Source organism: Pipra filicauda, unplaced genomic scaffold (genome assembly GCF_003945595.2).
Source record: "Pipra filicauda isolate LSUMZ 115617 unplaced genomic scaffold, ASM394559v2 scaffold45_size4122338_pilon, whole genome shotgun sequence".
In the NCBI taxonomy this organism is placed as follows: Eukaryota; Metazoa; Chordata; class Aves; order Passeriformes; family Pipridae; genus Pipra; species Pipra filicauda.
The window spans coordinates 279793-299683 of NW_024104598.1; the positions used below are offsets into that span (position 1 = coordinate 279793).

Genomic DNA, 19891 nt, shown 5'->3' on the forward strand with positions numbered 1-19891 from the left:
CAGGGTCAGGGCACAAACTGCTCTGGCTGCCAAGGAAGCAGAGGACAGAGTCACACTGCTGGAGTACAGAAAGCAGCAGACACTGCAGGGCCCCACCAGGACAGGAATAAGGAGAGAAATGCTCTGTTCTGGTGCTGCCTTACAGTAGAATCTCATTTGTAATAATTTCTAATGAAAACTCTGTCCTACTAATGTTCTCCTGTTATCATCAGATTCTTTCCTTTTCTCCTTATTCAGATTTTATTTTCAAATGTATAAAAGCCTAAACAATTACTGCCTCACTCCCTCAGTTACTAATCTGAATTTACTTCTTCTGAAGGACAAAAAATAAGCTTATTTTTATCTCATCCCTTACATATTCCTGGTTGTTTTCTCTGGCAAGATGTAAACTGCTCCCAAATCCCAGTCTTCCTCCTCCTGTAATCCACACTGTACTACATTAATTCTTTCCCTTTGTCATGTTTATTTTTTGCATCTAAATTTTAACACTCAGTTGTTAGGGCAGAGAATTAAGCAAATACCTCATAAAGTTAATATGAGCTGAAGATACATAATTTATATGCAAAATCAAGAACTTATTGCTGGTGCAAAGTGTTACCAATCCAAACAAAGAGTTCTAGGTACAATACTAACTCATTTAGGCCAAATTGTCCAACTATTACAGCTCATTCCCAGTAATACAACAGGAATAGAGGAAATATTTCAAGTTTCTCCCACTTCTTCTGGTGTTACACTAATCCTTCCACTGGGTCCTCAGCCTGGTGCAGCGAGCTGTCAAGAGCTTCAAGCTCTTCCCTGGTAGGAGTACAATGATAAAATCAGTGTTTTCCTCCTGCATTTGCTTCATCAGCATGGCTGTTTTAATTGCACTGATGACAGCAGCTTGTAAATCACACCACCACAGTTCCCATGGGCTGTCATCTCCGGCTTTTCTTAGTCTGAACCGAAGCCAACGACTGATTCTTCTTTTAGACTTTGCTCTTTTAAACTGTATTTTAGCATTTGTTAGTTTTTCTTTAAACTTTTTTGTGGTTTTGGACCTCATCATCTGCTATTGTAACTCATTTTCCCTGATGGTAAAAGAAAGGCTGCTCTCCTTTCAATCCATCTCCTCCTTCCCTGATTACTGGTTTGCTCACCACATGCCTGAATATTTAGTGATCCCTCGTTACAGCCAAATCATGGCAGTGGCATAAGGAATTTTAATACATTTTCTCCAACTTCTGGTGATCCCCAGCCATCTGAGATGCCAGAAATGATTTGCAGCCAGATCAGAAGCCTGAATCAAAGTACATCTCTTATCTCCCCTTGGATTTTGGGTGATCTTTGATAGCCTGGGGAGCTGGGTCACTGCTGGATCGTGACAGTAGATATGGAGATGGGAGTAGTAGAGGTAAACAAGGAGTCAGGACACTGAAGGTCTCGTTTTACCAAGTTAATTGTCTTCCAGCAGAGACTGTCTGGATGCCAAGAGTCACAGCTGGATGCAGGATGTTGGCCAGTGTGTAACGGCAGCTGGATTTCCCTTGCAGTCTTTATCACAAAGATCCCATTCTTGTCTCTGAGACACCCATTGAGATCCTGAGTGTGGCAAGTGCAGGAGAAACAACCACTGCTGGCAACTGGCAACTCATAGCAGGACATGAAAACCTTCACTGCTTAGGGTTGGATGATTCCAGTAGCCTCCATGTCTTACCTCGGGTTGAATCCTCTGCTGAGGGGAGAACAAGCAGAGACACAGATTTTATGTCAGAAGAAGCTTTGAAGGGAATTCCAAGGATTGCTGTATAATTTGTCTGAGAAAATGTGTTAATAAGGTGTTAACACCCTTTATAGCTGAAATCAGAGATTGGCATATGAGGGGGATAGGAGTGCAGTTTATCAAGCTCAGTGGCCCTTAAAAAAACAAGTTTCCAAAGGTTTAACTTGTGTAGGAAGAATTTATTTTCTTTTAATGTGTTGTATAGAAAAAATAAAACTGTCCTATGTGTTTCTCCCCCAGTATTTATGAGGAAAACTCATAAATATCAAATAAATTTAAGACTGTTATTATTTTGTGCAACAGATAATCAGAAAAAAATATGAAACTGAAATAGTTACTGCACAGTTCTGAATATAATCGTTATATTTAAAAATATGCTAAACATTTATTAGTGTGTTTTCTGGTTATGTTGGTGAGATGGTTGAGAGCCAACATAAAAAACAACTTAATTTTTCTGAGGTCAGGAGAGAACCTTTTCTTTCATGGTTGACAGTGAAAATGTGTAGAAGCTCACTGCATTAGCTGTGTCATTGCTAAAGGGAAGGAAATAAGTATGTTTGATCAAGTGTTTTGCAGGGATAGAATTCCAAGATGTGATGTAGCCATCAGGTGATGCTCGGAACACGAAGGGATGCAGCCTGGTGGTTCTTTGTTTCCATGGTTACATTCAACTGGAATTGCTGTAACTAGGTCAGATTGGAAGGTGTGAATGAAAACAAAGAAATTTGGAATCAATAATGAGAGATCAGGGAGAAGAATGGTGCTACTATGAAAAGGGAGGAGGGAGAGGAATGTGGGGAGAGGCATTTTAATGTACATTTGTAATTCATATCCATGAAGTCCCACGCAGATGGATTTTTAGCATCATTCATCTTCTAACACTGTTCAATAGTCTGTTGTATGAAGACTCGGCTGCAGGGTTGTTATGTCATATATACCTTTCCTCCCTCTGGCTGCATATCCAGGAAGGAGCAGCCAAATGGAGCCATAGGAACAGAAGAGGCTGTGGCAGCTGGAAGGGGGAGGCAGGACAGATGGAAGAGAGGGAGGGGTTTGCTGCAAAGGAGAAACAAAACTCAGGGTAAGGAAGATGAGGCATCCTCAGCCCAGAAATAAGGAGAAACAGGTTGTGAAAGTGGTTCAAAAGAAGCAACTCAAGTGTGGGGAAGGGGAACTCCCTGGAAGCAGGTTGTAGCCGGGTGGGGGTCAGTCTCTTCTCCAGGTAACAAGGCAGGACAGGAGGAAACAGTCTAAAGTTGCACCAGAGGAGGTTTAGGCTGCATATGAGGGAAAATTGTCAAGGGTTGTCAATCCCTGGAATAGGCTGTCCAGGGCAGTGGTGGAGTCACCTGGAGGGATGACCTGGGAGGATTTAAAGGGCAGGCAGATGTGGCACTTGGGGACATCTTTTTGGTGGTGCCCAGCAACAGGATGAGGAGCAATGGCCATAAACTAAAACACAAGAAGTTTCACCTCAACACGAGGAATAACTTTCCATTGAGGGTGGCAGAGCAGTGGAACAGGCTGCCCAGGGACACTGAGGAATTTCACTCCCTGGAAGGATTCAAACCCCACCTGGACGCCTCCCTGTGTCGCCTACTCCAGGTCACCCTGCCTTGGCAGGGGGGGTTGGACTGGGTAATCTCCAGAGGTCCCTTCCAACCCGAAAACTTCTGTGATTCCGTGACATGGGTTAGACGTGCCTCGGCAGCGCTCGTTGGTCCCAGAGAGTTTCTCCAAACTAAATGATTCCGTGAATCATTCCAGCCTGGACAGCCGAGGACGCCTGTTGCGGGAGCCCGAATTCCCTCCCGTTCCGTGATGTCCATCACCAAATCCCCCATTGTCCCCGCTCCCCTCCTGTCCCCCCGGTCCCTCCGGCCTCGGGGGCGGTCGCACGGCGAGCGCAGCCCAGTGGGCGTGGGGGAATCGCAGAGGAGGAGCCGGGCCGAGCTGAGCTGAGCCCAGCCGAGCCGTGCCCAGCCGGAACGCACCGGAGCCGGGCCATGGAGGGCTCCGAGCCCGGCCGGGGGCTGCGGCGCTTCACCTGGGAGGAGATCGGGCAGCGGAACGGGCGGGGGCCGGCCCCGCAGGAGCGCTGGCTGGTGATCGACAGGAAGGTGTACGACATCAGCCACTTCTGCCGGAGGCACCCGGGAGGCTCCCGGGTCATCAGCCACTACGCCGGGCAGGACGCCACGGTGAGGGGCGAGCGGGGGAGGGGGGGATCCATCCCCGGCATCCCGGGGCGGGATGGAGGAGGGATGCGCGGGGGAGGATCGCTGGGCGCGGGAACAGCAGCGAGCAGCTCGTGTTTAACACGTTTAAGGAGATACTCTGTTACACACGGACGGTGTGAATTGCCTTCTATGTGCAAAGGAATATACACACTCCGCACTTCTCCTGGGGGACTATTTTTAAAAGGAAACATTTTTAAAGGAATTACGAAAAGGAATTTCTCAAAAGTGTGCGAATAGGGCGACTGCAGCCGGGCTTCAATCTGGGGGAATCTCTCCCTAATTTTTGCACGCAGAGTCAATAAGACTATTAAATCTCCAGGTGTGGCACAGGCGGGTTTCACAGTGACACTGCTGTGTGTGCGCACGCAGAGTTGTTTGCAAGTGCATGGACGCACATCCAGCCTCCTGGAACTTTAAAGAACCGAGCACCGTGTTTCCAAGAGATGGCACCAGAGCAAAATTATTACTGAAGGTCGTATTTCAGTCATCAAAAGAAATGAATCACTCATGCCTGGATGCCAGCAACTGTTGTGAAGCACAGTAGATGCTGTTCGATCGAGTTGGATGTGGGGTGACTTTGTTCAGTGTGTTTCCTTCCTTTATCTGCTTATGTTTTTCACAGAAGAAAGTTAATTTCTCCAAATGTACCTATTTGGACCCAAGGGTGGGGATGGGATGTGAATCTACATCAAGAGCCGTTTTGATGGGCTACGTTTCAATTTTGCCTCTGATCAGAAAGGATGGAACTTCAGATCTTCATGTGAAGATCTCATCAGATAAATATCACTTAAGGCTGAAGATGACACGTGGATTTGCACACTTCACACACACTTCATGAGTTCAGGATGCACATGTGCATTTGCAAAGCCCTATCACTGGAACAAGTTGCCCAGAGAGGTGGTAGATGCCCCACCCCTGGAAGTGTCCAAGGCCAGGTTGGACGGGGCTTGGAGCAACCTGGGCTAGTGGAAGATGTTCCTGCCCATGGCAGGGGGGGATGAAATGAGCTTTAAAGGACCCTTCCCACCCAAACATTCTGTGATTCTGTGATCAGAAAAGGGTCAGCACATGGTGTGAACATGGTTGGATGGTGGGATTGCAGCCAGCTGCATTCCTTAGGTGATATCATCATTGTCACTGCTGGATGCAGTTGAACTGCTGACCACTCAGGAACCCCTGCCAAGTTTTGTTTTCCAACAGTTTTGTCCTGGGATTGAAAAGAACAAGACTCCTCAAAACCAAGAAAAAACGGGAAGTGAAGAAAGAGCACTTTTGGTTTGCTGAATGCCTCTGGAGTGTTCTGATTTCTAGAAGGTACAATCAGCCAACCCTTCACCTCCAGCTGGGATTGCACTGCCAGGTTTTACAGCCCCCATGGAAAGGATTGGTTTAAATGTGTGGTACCATCCTCCTCTGATCTGCCCACATACTCCTCCCTATTTTCTTTCCCCTTTTGCAAAGAGAAAATGCAAATGTTGGTTCGCCTCTCTGTTTCCCTCCTTTATTCAGTAACCCTGAGCAGAGAGGATGCTACAGCTGACCCAGAGCTGGCAACATGAGCCAGTTTTTTAACCCCTTTCCTGACCAGAGATCTTTTAAAAGCACAATTTATTTTAAAAGCATATGATGACCTAGTAATTATAGTGATAAACAGTACATGGTGAAGGAAGATTACACAGTGACACACAATAAGCAAAATTGTCTCAGAAAAGAGGAAAAAAACATCCTTAGGCTGAGGGAAATAAATGTTGGGAGAGAAATGTGGAAAAGGGGATAAATGGGAGATCTTCAGTAAGAATTAGATGTCAAACTGCCCTGTGTGCTCAAGGGATTTGTAATTTAAATGTAGGGATAGAATGTGAGTATAACATAGAATGTGATAACAGTCACTAGTGATTCTTTTCACCTGGTTGCCATGGAGAAGGACATAACATTTAAATTATGAAAGTCATGGATTTCCCTGCCAGGGATCTTTTGAATGGTAAGGCTGGAAAAAGGCCTTTTCAGAACCGTCCAGACTGAAAATGAGACAGAGAACTGAGCTTCAAATCATAGAATCACAGAATGGTTTGGGTTGGAAGGGCCCTTCGGGACCATCCAGTTCTAAGGCCCTGCCATGGACAGGGACACCTTCCACTAGGTCAGGTTGCTCAATGATCATTTATGGTGTGAAGAAGGCAATAAGATTTGTGGCAGTAAAATCTGGTTGAGCCAGCTCCCTTAGCTGGGTTGCTTTCTGCTGAGTCCAGTATACCACGAAATATGTTTCTTTTTCTGCCTCCTGAATGATTGTTTTTCTCCATCCTGTTCCTGTGTCTGTGTTTCAGGATCCTTTCATCGCTTTTCATCTTGACAAGACACTGGTAAGAAAGTACATGAGCCCACTGCTGATTGGGGAACTGGCACCAGATCAACCCAGCTTTGAGCCCAGCAAGAATGTAAGTGTCTTAAAAATTTGGGATCTGGGTTGAAATTGAGCTATTTAATTTCTATTGCTGGCAGCCAGAATTCCTTGTACATGATATCGTAGTATCTCCTGGAATCACTCTGTTGGCTGAAGTTTCCCCTTCCTTCTACGTCATTATTAGTATTTTCTGGTGAAGATTTGTCTCCAGGTGACCCTCAGCTTTTCCCTTTTTCATCCCTGAGGGGGAAAACTCAGCTGCTCTTTAAGTTCCTGAGGCATTTTCTGACCAGCAGATGCTTTTGGGTCTCCCCACAGAAAAAGCTGGTGGAAGATTTCCGTGAGCTTCGTGCAGTGGTTGAGAAAATGGGGCTTCTCAACCCCAACCACACCTTTTTCTTCCTGTATCTCTGCCACATCCTGGTGTTGGATGTTGCAGCTTGGCTCGTCATCTGGTATTTTGGAGCATCCACGCTGCCTTTCCTCTTCTCTGCAGTGCTTTTAGGCACTGTTCAGGTAAGGAGCTGGGGAAAATAATCCCCAAACCCCACATTTGGGACTTAGGTGCTCATTGCCACAGGAGAAATCGTATCATGGACTCCCCAAAATGCTGCTTCTTCCTGGTTTCCACCAAAGGGGCAAAACTACAGGGCTGCTGTGATAGAGCAGGCTTTGCCCTACTTTTTCCTTCCCCTATTCCATCAAAGCCCTCCTTATTCCAGCCTCCCTCATACTATGAAAGCCATGCTCCCCTTGTGAGCTCCCCTGTGCCCGAACTCCAAGGCTGTGTGCAGGGGCCAAGCCACGGCGTTCCCATGGGAACTTGCAGGGAGTTAGAGGAGAGGACAGAGCAGCTCTCAAAGCCCCAGCTATTCCTCCTGTGGCCAGCTGATCCCCTTGGAATTACAAGTACTCGGAGGAGGCAGCAGCAAGCTGCTCCTTAAAGGAGACTTTGTTGCTGATTTCAGTGCAGTTTTGTGAGGGAATAAATGCTGTTTCTTGGCATCGTGGCTGTTTTTCTCCCAGGATTTCTTTCCTTCCTCGTGAAAACAGCTATCCAGGACTAAAAGTCATTAGGCAAAGTCTGGAGTACGCTGGTTTGTAGTAAAAGAGGAGTGTTTGGATTGAGTCCTGGTAGTGGGAGTGCTCTTGCTATCCAGGGATACGTTGCGAGGAGCGTGGGAGAATAAAGCCCTTTTCAGATGCAGACCCTCCTGACACTTTTTTTTCCCTCAGCTGCACTGTTGTTTGGTTTTTTTTTAATTCCAGGCCCAGGCTGGCTGGCTCCAGCATGATTTTGGACACCTCTCAGTCTTTAGCAAGTCCAGGTGGAACCACTGGGTGCACAAGTTCGTGATCGGCCATCTGAAGGTGGGTGCTGGGAGGGGCTGCAAGAGCAGAATGAGGAGAAAGCAAATCCAAGGAGCTGCTGGAGAGGGAGGATTAAAGGCAGAGAATACAACATTTTTAGGGCACTCTCTTCTCATCCCTTCCCACAGGGAGCCCCAGCCAGCTGGTGGAACCACCTCCACTTCCAACACCACGCTAAACCCAACTGCTTCAGGAAGGACCCCGACGTCAACATGCACCCCTTGTTTTTTGCTTTGGGAAAAACACTCTCTGTAGAGGTGAGACCTCATAAAAGCTGGGAGGTTGCAGCAGTGGGATTCAAATTTGGAAAGCTGCAGAGAGCTTGGAGGCTACAGAGCATTTGGTTCATTGAGCAAGTTTTATATAGTGCTACTTTGTCTTTCACTAATTCCCAATATTCCTTAGTAGTACCTCAATATTTCAATGCTTCTGAGATCTTTATATCCCTAAAATTTCACTAGAAGTTATTTCTGCTAGAAAATAAGAATGAAATATCTACCACAATTACAAGTTCATATTTCCCCGCTGAGACACTCGCAGTGGTATGAAGATAAAATGACAAGCTGTTCTCTCTTTACCAAGCTCAGTGTGACTAATTGTAGTGATCTGGGGAATGAAGCAGCAGATGAAAAGCAAGGGCTGTCTGGAACTTTTACAATCACTGATCAAAGAAGCTATTTTGGTGGTCTCAGCCTGACAGTGGGTGTCAGAGTGGCTCCCATCTGGAGTCCAGCTCTATTTCTGGTACAGCTCAGGAGATAATTGAATGGCTTTAGCATTTGCTGTTTCTTTAAAAAAATAGTCATATAAATTCAAAATGTCACTTTAAATGCTCTGATTTTCATTGAAATTAAGGGATGGGCTATTGGGAATTAGTTTAGACATGTACAGGGATATAATGGCATTCCTAAGGAAGTCAGTGACATGATCTGTTATGTTTATACAGCAAACACTGAAAAATTAGCAGTCTCAGAGGGAGGATAATCTATTCACTCTCATTCCCATGGACACAGTTTAATGTTTAGGTGCTCATTTATCTGCTTTGAAGACTAATTGCAAATAGGTAGGAGTTGTACACGCTGTCATCTTTATTAATAGTATCATAGGTTATTTTTTGGAGGTTTTTTTTTCCCTGAAAATCCATTTGGCAGCAAACTGTTCTCAGTGCCTCATGTGGGTTTCGATTTAAGCATTTTTAGGCAACTTGTGCCCTCTGTAGGGATGGAGGTTCCTGTGCAGGTCACTGTCAGTTTGCAAGGGAGTGCCCAGCCTCTTGTGCACCCAAAGCAGGGTGAAAACACATCATAGCAGCCACAGACTGAGTCATCTGCTTATTTTAACAGCTTGGTGTGCAAAAGAAAAAATTCATGCCTTACAACCACCAGCACAAGTACTTCTTCATCAGTGAGTAACCCACCCCTCTGCAGTTCTGTGGACAGCAGCCCCTTCCTTTTCCAGCCCATCTCACTGGGATAATTAATGCCTCTACAATCTGTTTTTCCACTCTAGTTGGTCCCCCAGCTCTGGTGCCTCTTTACTTTCAGTGGTACATCTTCTACTTCGCCGTGCAGAGGAAGCAGTGGGTGGTAAGTCAGCTCCAGCACAATTTTGGACAGCAGGGGTGACTTCTCCTTGGTTTGTGGATAAATTCCACTGTAAGGAATTACTGGGAGGAACTCTGAGCTGTGTATCTCTGTGGGAATATGATTTGGGAAGTAATGTTTGCTGGGGGAGAGAGGGTACCTTCCACACAGCCTTTCTCTGTAGAAGATCCATTGGATAACAAAGGGGTTTTGCAGGAGAACTTGGTGAGACTCTGTTTTGCAAAATGATACATTAAAAAACAAGTAGATTTCAGAAAGCCTAAAATGGAATCCTCACAGCTCAGTGTGAAGTGAAACAGGGAATGGGTAGTAGATTTTCAGAGTTTTTAGGGAGATGGCTTGTTAGGACTTTGAGGAACAGCGTGGTTTTTAGAGACTTTGGAAAAAATTCAGGAAAAAAAGAAGTTTCTTCTCTGAGATGGGGCTAGAGAGAAGGCATCCTGCTGTTTTATTCCTGCCTGGGAAGCGGGATGGTCAGGAGAAAATGACCATGAGGGGAAGAAGAGATTGCAAGAAATGTGAAGTGGAACAAAAAAGGATGAGATGGTGGTAAACCAGAGCTCGTTATTCTTTTAATTGGCTGGGGTTTTGCTTTTCTCACTGCTTGGTTTCTCTTTAGATCCAGAGGAAAATAGGATGCTTTAAGGTATGTCCTGGCTGGTGTTTGCCCTGTGCTGGGCTCATAAAACCAGGATAATTCCCAAGCGCAGGAATGGCTGGTGTCAGGTTGCTTTGTGATGGGGCCAGGGGGGGAGAGTCAATTAATAGAAGGAGGTTTTAAAGGGAGTGATGGTAAATTCAGAAACCAGAAATTCTTCCTTTTAGTAAAGTTTTCTCTGTTCCTTGGACTACAGGACCTGGCCTGGATGTTGTCCTTCTACATCCGATTCTTCCTCACCTATTTGCCCTTCCTGGGGGTGAAGGGTACGCTGGGGCTCCATCTGTTAGTCAGGTATCATTCAGTTTATAATTCCAACATTTTCTTTACCCAGTTTTTTACTCAGCTTTTCTTCAGCTTCCTGGTTATCTCTCTCATGGCTCCCTGTTCTTCTCTTTCCTAATGCCTTTCAGCAAGACAGAGGTGGTTTTCTGTCTTTTGTGTCTTTAGAAGGTGGAAGGTGTGTGTAAGTCTGATCTGATCAGATGTTTGGGGTTCCTGGTGTCCATTTTGTCAAGAAAAACGCAGCCTGTGTGTGTACAAGTGTTTTGTGCTGATTTGTTTTGGTTGGGTGTGAGACCTGCAATGGGTTTTTTATGTGTTTGTGTGCACAGGTTTATAGAGAGTAACTGGTTTGTCTGGGTTACACAAATGAATCACATCCCAATGCACATCGATTATGATAAGAATGTGGACTGGTTCTCTACCCAGGTAAGACCTTGTTGATGGAGATCCGTGACTCTGAGGGGAGAAGTTACACTTCTGGGTATGTAAAGCCCAAGGGAGCTGATCACTGAAGTGGTGGGAACTGAGAGAGGGAAACACAAGCAGCTTGTCCTCACTGTGTGGTGTGATCAGTGCCAGGAAAGAGGTGCAGAAGTGATTGACACTTCAAATGCTGAGCACAGGAGTCTCAAGAGGAATAATTAAAGATGCTACAATGCCCTTCAGACAGTGGAAGGATGGTCCAGATCTCTTTTGTGCTTTGTTTTATTTTAGTTCTGAAGTCATTACAAATTTTTTTAAATTAGAGAGGTGAAAGTCGGGGTTGTTGTGGCTCATCTCACTGGGGAAGTCAAATCTGTGCTCTTAAGTCCCTGACAATCACATATCTCAGCTTGGCCATCTCTTGTGGACTGGAAAGAACTCTTATAGCTGCTGTGTTCAGCCAGAATTCCCATGATGATGAGAAACCTGTACCTGCTTGCTGTTGGGTTTGAGAAGGGGCATTCCTAAAATAGCACTTAAAATATTACTTTTTTTTTTTCTTTTCCCTCAGCTCCAGGCAACCTGTAATGTTCATCAGTCCTTTTTCAATGACTGGTTCAGCGGACATCTGAACTTCCAAATCGAGCACCAGTGAGTTGAAACATGGGTTGGGAATGCCAGGGAGTTTCCAGGAATGCTAGTTACACTAAGGCTGAAGAGCCTACAAGGCTGATAGAAAAGATAATATGGGGAAATCTTGTGTTCTTTGTATGGGGATGGAATGGGAACACAGAAGATTTTTGGAGCACCAGTGAGCACCACCATGGCCTCAGATAAGAGGTGCAAGGCACAGGGGTGGGAATTATCAGTGGCACGAGAGGGACCATTGCAAAGCACTGATGGCTGTGACACAAATGGAGGTTGGGGCACTCCAAGGGTTAGAAGCACAGAAGAGGGCCAGGAATTCTGTAAGGTGATGACAAATGCCATTGAATCCCACTCTTGTTTTCCTGCAGCCTTTTTCCTACAATGCCAAGACACAACTACTGGAAGGTGGCCCCTCTGGTGAAGTCCCTGTGTGCCAAACATGGCATTGAGTACCAGTGCAAGCCCCTGCTCACGGCCTTTGCAGACATTGTGCAGTAAGTATCCATCCACTGTGTCCCCAAGTGAAGGGTTTTCCAGTATTATGGAGGGAAAATGGGACAGACAGGCCAGGGGAGGGGTCAGCTTGGCTCACAGAAGAGTAGGTGGTATAGATGACTATGAAAAGAATGGGAAAACTGTGCAGCCACAGCACTGGTTTCTGTCACAGCAGACAGAAGGTGTCCGTGGGAATGACCCAATGCAGAGCTCCTTTTCCTTCAGCTCTGAAGTCAGAGGTGCAGAGGATGCCAGGTCTGGTACCTCTAGAGTCTCCAGGGAAAAGCGATGTTTCCATAAAGATGAGTTTTAACTGTCATCCATTCTTTGGTTTTTTATTCCTTTCTTCCCCTCCTTGCCCCTAGGTATTTGTTATTCCATCAAAAATTCACACTTGCTCCTTTTATTTTCATTCTAGTTAAGTAATTACATTGTTTGCTTTAACCTTCCAGCCTTTGTCTGATGTAGCCCCACTGGTTTGTTTCTTCTTCCTCTTTTCAATGGGTCTGTAACCAACACTTCCTTGTCTCTGAAGGTCTCTGAGCAACCTGAGCTAAAGATGTCCCTGCTCATTGCAGGAGGGTTGGACTAAATGACCTCTAAAGGTCCCTTCCAACCCAAACCATTCTGTGATCTCCTTTGCTTTGTCTCTAGGTAGAAATTCTTCCCACAAGGACATTGTATTTAATTTTCTTGTCTCTAAAGAAGTGTGGTTCTCTCTTGGCAGCTCTTTGAAAGATTCAGGGGAACTTTGGCTCGATGCCTACCTACATAAATAAGCAGCAGTGGATCCCTGCAGAGGAATTCCCCAGCCTTGCTGCCTCCCGTGGTGGTCACCGTGAAGAGGAGGCTGAGCTGGCTAAGCTAGAGGTGGGGAGATGTGGCACCACTTGATTCCACTGATGAATGTAATTAATTTGATGGATTTTTGTAAAGATGTGCTCTTAATTCTTCTTGTGCTTCTTTCATTCCTCTTTGGTGCTGAGTTATGGGGAAAAGCTGAGTGGAGGAAGTTGTTCCACCAAGCTGGGGGCAGCTTTGAGACAGGGAACAGATTCCTTTCCATCTGCTGATACTTCATTTAGGAGGGGAGTTTCTTATCTAACATAGGTTTTTTGGGGTGGCTCTCATTGTGAGTGTAAGAATGCTGAGGCAGCACGAAATCAAGGAATGTGGGAGTTAGTGAAATATGGAAGCTCTAGGGAATTGGGTAGGTCTAGTATTTTCAAATACCTGTTTGTAGTTAGTGAGACCCCCAAACCAATTTGTATATATGTGGGTGAGGTGGAGAAGGTGCAGGCAGCAGTACTCTGGGAATAGGACCTAACTGAGGTAAAGAAACAGGAAAAAAGAGGCTATTCCACATGCCATATTCTGTGGGAATGCTGCCCTCCGCGTCTCCTTTGGAAGCCTCTGGGTCATTTGTCCGTTGGTAACATCCCATGGGGAATCTGCAAGTGGTTTCCACAGTGCCAGACTTTGGAGTGTTACAAACCCATTAGTGAAAGTCAGAAGAGATAGGAATATGTCACATCCATACTCAGGATCCCTACAGGGGTGACTAAGGAAGCAAAAGTGTTCAAGGCTGGATTGGAGCGAGCTTGGAGAAACCTGGTCTAGTGGAAGGTGTCCCTGCCCATGGAACAACATGATTTTTAAGGTCCCCTCCCATCCAAACCATTCTGTGATGATTCTATGAAAAGGGTGATCATAACCAGTCTGTGATCACCTGAAGTTCTGGAGGTTTTTTTTAAACCTCTGTTAAGAGGAGACAACTCCTGACTCCTGGCCCAGGGAGCATGAGGTGTTCCTGTCAGAGCTGCAGACAAATCTAATGAAATTAGGAAAGTGTTAGGGGATGGGCCACTGTTTAAATGTGTTTAACTTTTCAGTCAGCTGGGTATCCACAGGCTCATATCAGCCAAAACGTTGCTGGTTCTTCCTCTCTTGGATGTTGTGCCTTCCAAACACACCACAAGAAGGGAACATGTGCTGTGGGATTTATTGGAATAGCCTTAGTGCCTTTCCCAGGGTCTTTTCATTTACCACACCAACAATAGAGATGCCAAAGCAGGATATAACACCTGCCACATCACTAATGAGGATGCTCCATCACCTTGTTACCCCAGGGATTAGTACCCAGAAGGGATGGGTTGATCTTGAGGAGCATGTGGTGCTTTTGCCAACCAACATCCAAGATCAGAATGACTTGTGAAGGAATGGAAGAAATGCATCTTCCCAGGCCAAGAGTGTTGTTAAGCACAGGATAAAACTGTAATGGAAATAATAAAATAATCATTAAATACCTGTTGATTAAGACCATAAATAAAATGGACCTTAGTTATTGTTTTACCTTGTTTTTTCCCTGCTCCATTTCTCTCCCTTTTATTAGAACTGTTGATGGAGGAAAGACTAATAATAAAATTCCTTATCTTACCAATTATTGCTGTCACCAGAGTAAAATATGTCTGCACTCTCTAAAACATGGAACAAATCCCCATCCACAGCTGCAGAGAAAGAACTGTCATAAACCTCTTTCTCCAAAATGAGGAGAAAAGGAAAAACAAATCTACTCCTGATTTCTGGAAGCTGCATGACTTTGTATCAGAGGGCTGGAGCCCCTCTGCTCTGGACACAGGCTGGGAGAGCTGGGAGTGTTCAGCCTGGAGAAGAGAAGGCTCTGGGGAGACCTGAGAGCCCCTTCCAGTGCCTAAAGGGGCACCAAGAGAGCTGGAGAGGGACTGGACAAAAAGTGTGGCAAAAGAGGTAAGCAGAAGAAACTCCACTTGTTGCCGAAGTGGGCCATGAGTGTTCAGCAATATTGAGGCTTCTTGGGTTTGTTTTTGAATGCTCAGAGTCAGAACAATCATTACCTGGATGTTTAATTTTGAAAATAGAGATAGATTTGAGCTACTCTCTGGGCTGGGATGATCTGAGAGTTGACAGTTTTGAAGAGAATGGTCTCTCTAAGTTCTGCTTTACTGCCTAAGACTTTGGACACTCCTGTGTTTTCTCTGTTACAATAAAGAGGAAACATCCACAAAACAATAAACCAAATGCCTGAATAACCAGGAAAAAGAACACAGATTCAGAGTCCTAAAGGGGAAGAGCGAAAGGGGACCTGAATCAACATAACCAGAACTGAATGTGCTGACTTTGCTGGAAGATCTCCAGGCTCAAGAAGAGTTTTCCAGAGAGTTCTCCAGGCTCAAGAAGAACACTCCAGGCTCAAGAAGAGTTCTCCAACTCAAGAGGAGAAATACCTTATATGACAACTTCAGTTTCCGTGAGTACTCTGGATTCCTTACAGTCCACAGTAGCATATTACTCTTAAGCTAATAATACTGACATTTTACAACAATATTCAAATGCAAGTTCAAAACCCCTTTCAGGTTCTCTGGACCTGCACTGAAATACACCTTTTTGGAACAACACTGGCCTCAAATTGGGCATTTAGTGGAAACCCTTTGGCTTCACAGTTCAGCCTTAAAAGTGGAACCTGAATGTTGTGGAATAGCCACAGGGTGGCAGTCGGGCATCAGAAGGGAAGGAGGACTCCCCAGGGAATCAGAAGGGAAGGATCAGATAAAGGGACAGACTTTTGGCAAGGTCGTGGAGGGCAGGACAAGGGGGAATGGTTTCCCACTGCCGGAGGACAGGGTTAGATAGGATAATTGGAAGGAATTCTTCCCTGTGAGGGTGGTGAGGCCCTGCCACAGGCTGCCCAGAGAAGCTGTGGCTGCCCCATCCCTGGAAGTGTCCAAGGCCAGGTTGGATGGGACTCTGAGCAACCTGGGCTAGTGGAAGGAGAGGATTTAGTCCCCAAAAACGTTCAAAGAAGAAAAAATCCATCAGGCACTTACATGGGGTCTCTTAAAAACAGTAATCAGATGTTCATCAGGCTTCAAAGATTTTCCAGTTAAGTGGAGTGTTGTCGGACAAAGAGGTGGCTCCAACCTGGACTAAATCACTCTCTTCAAATCAGAGAGAGACATTTGCAACAATGGAGTAACTGGACTTACAAAAATGTTCAAATAGTTAAGGGTGATGGGGTAATTGAAGAGGAAAACACTAGTTTCCCCTTCCCAACACCCACTCCTTTTGATTTGTTCATGGGGTGGATTTGCAATCCTTGCCCAGCTTCTGTGTGTGTGTGTTTGCTTCCATTATCCCAAATTCCTGAAGAGGTTAATGGAATTTTCTCCATCTTTAGAAAAGAAGCAGAATGGAAGATGATTGTAGATCCATGCAAGATAGATAATGGATGCAGCTGAACCCCTGGAAACAGGAGGATTTGTTACTTCCCAAGATAGTTCTTTTATAAGGAGTATAAAGGGATTTCTTAACAGGTGAGGTAGTAATGCAACACTACTCATGGGTGGGAGAGGAAGAGGATTGACATGACACTGGAAGAGAGTTCATTGACATGAACTTGGTTTCTCTGTGATTTGCATCTTCTACAGAGACTGGGATTAAGTGTTTGGAAAATGGGGAGGAATTTCCACACAGTTTTGAAACAGCAATAGAAGTAATACAGTGATGACAGTTTATATGAAATGCTGGTTAGAATTATGTTCTTTAGGTAAAAATTCCAAAAGTCTGACTGATCCATAGTAGTCTGCCTTGATTTGGTCTCCAGAACAAACCCGGCTTTTTGATTTTTGCCCACCCCAAGAAACATCTCTCTCCATCCTCTGAACCATGGTCACCGTGCCTTGAATGGGAACTTATTGCTGTTAATGCATAAAATGGAGGTTCAGTGTTTGTGCCAATAAAAATAGAATGAAAATTGCTCCACAACACTGGTTTTAAGTTGATTTTTAACTTGTCCAGTGCTCAAAAACCTACTTGATAGCCAAGCATGTGAGCAGGAGCAGTCTCATGCTTCCCCTGTTAAAACAGGATGCTCTTAGCAGCATAATTTTTTGTGATAGCAGAATATTTTTTGTGATGCTCTTTCCCTTTTGGATTTCCTTTCTGGGGCTGGTTTTTTCGCTGTTTCACCTCTCCTGCCAAGCCTGTCTTTTTTTCCACTTTCTCTCCCCCTTCTTCTAAGGCTTTGGAGAGGAGAGGTAGGATCAGGTAAGGCCAGTCTAGCAGTCTCATGAGAATATTTTAAGTTGTTCTATGCCTAGGTTAGGCTTAATTTCTTTCAAAGTTATAAATACCTAAAAAATATTCTGTGTAGATATGTCTGCTATCAAGATTTAGGGAAGAGATGCAGGAAAAACTAAAGCTTCAGGAAAGATCCTTATTGTGAGAGAATGAAATTGTTGGAGCTCCCTGAGCCCAATGAAGGAAGAGGCAGTGATTTGACCATAAAATGAGAAGTTTTATAGCAGACAGTACTTCAATCTGTCAGTGATAAAGAAATAGCAGCTGAAGTGTGAATCAATACCAGTTCAAGATGTACAGGAGGTGTAAATTCCTAGTGCCAAGGTTAATTGCCCAAGAGCAGGGATAGATTATCCACTAAGGGAAATATCAAAATATCAAAATTCAAGAATAATTTAATTTTATAGCAGATGACTCCTTGTAAACTGTAGCAGTTGTTTGCTTTGACTCAGAAAGAGATTAGGACAGTCCTGTGGGCAGAATTATCCTAATTGGGTCACATCCTGCATAATCCACCTTTTGGGATGCACGAGTGCCTTTAAAACAACCATTTAGCTGCAGACCCAGATAGAAAGATAACTTCTTCTGGCAAGAAGAGATGCCAATGTTCTAACAAGTGAGTCTGAGTTCCTCTTCAGGATCATCTCACAATCAGTTGTGAAAAAGAAACAAGATGAAGTAAGAAAAGTTGAATGTTGCCCAAGTAAAATAAAAGGTGAATGAAGATGCTGCCAATGAGCTCAGATTATGTCTTAGTCATTTTGACATTTTTCTTTTCTCTCTTCTCTCTTCTCCCCTCATCCAAGTGGAAGATCAGGAACCTGTGACTTCATTAGAAACTAGAAAGCTAAAATATTTCTGTCTGGAGCAAATATTCCAAATTACCAAAAATAAAGGAATAAATAAAACATAATATATAATGGCCAGTCTTCGCGAGCGAAGATTTGGGAAAGGTCATTAACCCTTCCAGCCTGCGCAGTGGATTTTTCCCTTTAGTCCTGAGGTTCATCTGCCGGGGCCGAGCAAAGCTTGGACAGTGGCAGTGAGGTCCCCAGGATGTAGGTTTGTTTTTAGAGTGACCTTCTCTTAGGTGGATTGCCTTCCACGGCTGACGAGCTCCACCTGCCCAGGGGGCCGGGAATCGAACCCGGGTCGCAGCGGTGAGAGTCAGACACTCTAACCACTAGACCACCAGAGCATAACAGTCTGGATAATGGTCTCTAGATTGCCTAGACAATGTCTGCCTAATAATCATGGAATCATGGAATGGTTTGGGTTGGAAGGGGCCTTACAAACCATCTTGTTCCACAACACCTTCCACTAGACTGGGTTACTCCAAGCACTTTAGAGCCTTGACCACTTCCAGGGATGGTGCAGCCTCAACTTCTCTGGGCAACCTGTGCCAGAGCCTCCCCACCCTCATTTCTTCCCAATATCTAATAGGACAGGAATGGGGTGTAACTTCCATGTACTTACTCCAAGCTGGAGAGTTACAAGGATGCTTACAAGCGTTGTAGGTGTCGGCCTGGTGCTTGAGTATTTTCCTTTATCAACCAGACATTCATGTACAGCTCTGGAATATCCTTTGTCCCTTGAAATGATGCTGAAGGCCTGTGAAGCCATGTGAGGATTCTTATATAAACTCCATATAAGGAGTATATAAAGTTTATGGGACTTGCATTCCTTGCAAGGAGGGGAGAAACAAACTCACAAGAGCATCTTGGATTGATGAGGAACAATCTGTGAGACAGACTGCGAATAAAAAGAGTAGTGAAAAGGTCATGGAACTGCAATTAGGAATTGCAATAGTGTCAAAGAAAAATTAAACTTCAAAAGGAATTAAAGTAAGTAGCAAAAGCCCCTTCAGCCATGTAGAGGAAAAATATGACTGATGTCCTTGTGGGCAGGGTAGGATGTAGAAGTTTAAGGATGATGGACATCTCAGAGTCAAAATGCACGGAATATACAGCACAACATGTGTCTGAGGAAGACAGAGGCAGATGATGAAGGCTTGGGAATTGAATTCTGGTCAAATAGAACAGGAGGCAAGTTGTTGCAGGATCCCCGCTGCACATATTGCAGAGGTTGGAAGGTGGCCCAGGACCCATAGGAAGGACAGACAAAGGAAGGTGTTCTGTGTGTAGGCTGTGGGTGTCTTAATCATTGCTTATGTCACTTTGTTCCTAACTAGTGTTGCACAAGTCAAGAATTAAAACAAACTTTCAAGCAGAGTCACCTTTTGGAGGGTTTTTCCTTCTGTGGATGAGCAGAATATTCAGAAGTGTGTCTGCAAGTAGTGGGAGCTCTGCACTGAGCACAGAAAATGCTATAAAATATAAATGCTAAAAAAGCTATAAAAACGCTACCCAAATGTACAACAGTGGGAAAACAAAATGGGTTTGTTACATTCATTTAGCAATTTGATCTTGAATTATGCTGTGTCTTATTTTTCTTTTTAATAATATATAATGCTACCTGTGCACTTGAGAGAGAGCCTTTTTATAAGCTGTTAAATTTAGAATATACCATTTTAGATCAGCTGAATTTAGATCTTAAAGCCACAGAAGAGCCCATGGAGTTCTGGCTTCCATGAATTTGAATGATGGAAAGAGTATATTCATATTTCATATTTAATTCGAATTGCAGGTTAAATAAGAAACATAAACCAGAAAAGTACATGGTGATTGATGAAGAGATTGATATCACCCTTGTTTGAAAAGAATTTGGGGGGTGTAACTACAGCTGGTGTGTGTGAGAGAAGGTCACATCAGAATTACAATAGCAAATCCTGTCAGGCTTTACATCTCATTGTACAGCATTGCAGCATCTCCTGGGTAGGGACTTTAGGAACTTGCTCAGAAGTACAAAAAAATTACATAATATGTG

At 44.5% G+C, this 19891-nt stretch overlaps 1 protein-coding gene and 1 long non-coding RNA gene across 2 annotated transcripts; both read left to right on the plus strand.

Annotated features, from left to right (window-relative positions):
* The first annotated feature begins 3687 nt into the window (after positions 1-3687).
* Positions 3688-14332, plus strand: FADS1 (fatty acid desaturase 1). Its single transcript, XM_027728729.2, has 12 exons — positions 3688-3963; positions 6330-6440; positions 6725-6922; positions 7676-7777; positions 7906-8034; positions 9121-9181; positions 9287-9363; positions 10236-10333; positions 10654-10750; positions 11319-11398; positions 11764-11889; positions 12618-14332. Exons 1-12 carry the CDS (start codon positions 3769-3771, stop codon positions 12667-12669), a joined length of 1326 nt encoding a protein of 441 aa, XP_027584530.1. The 5' UTR covers positions 3688-3768; the 3' UTR covers positions 12670-14332.
* Positions 14333-14561: 229 nt separating this feature from the next.
* Positions 14562-17918, plus strand: LOC120324213. The gene is made up of 2 exons (XR_005565331.1): positions 14562-15176; positions 16104-17918. It is a non-coding gene; the product is annotated as an uncharacterized LOC120324213 (long non-coding RNA).
* The last annotated feature ends 1973 nt before the right edge of the window (positions 17919-19891 follow it).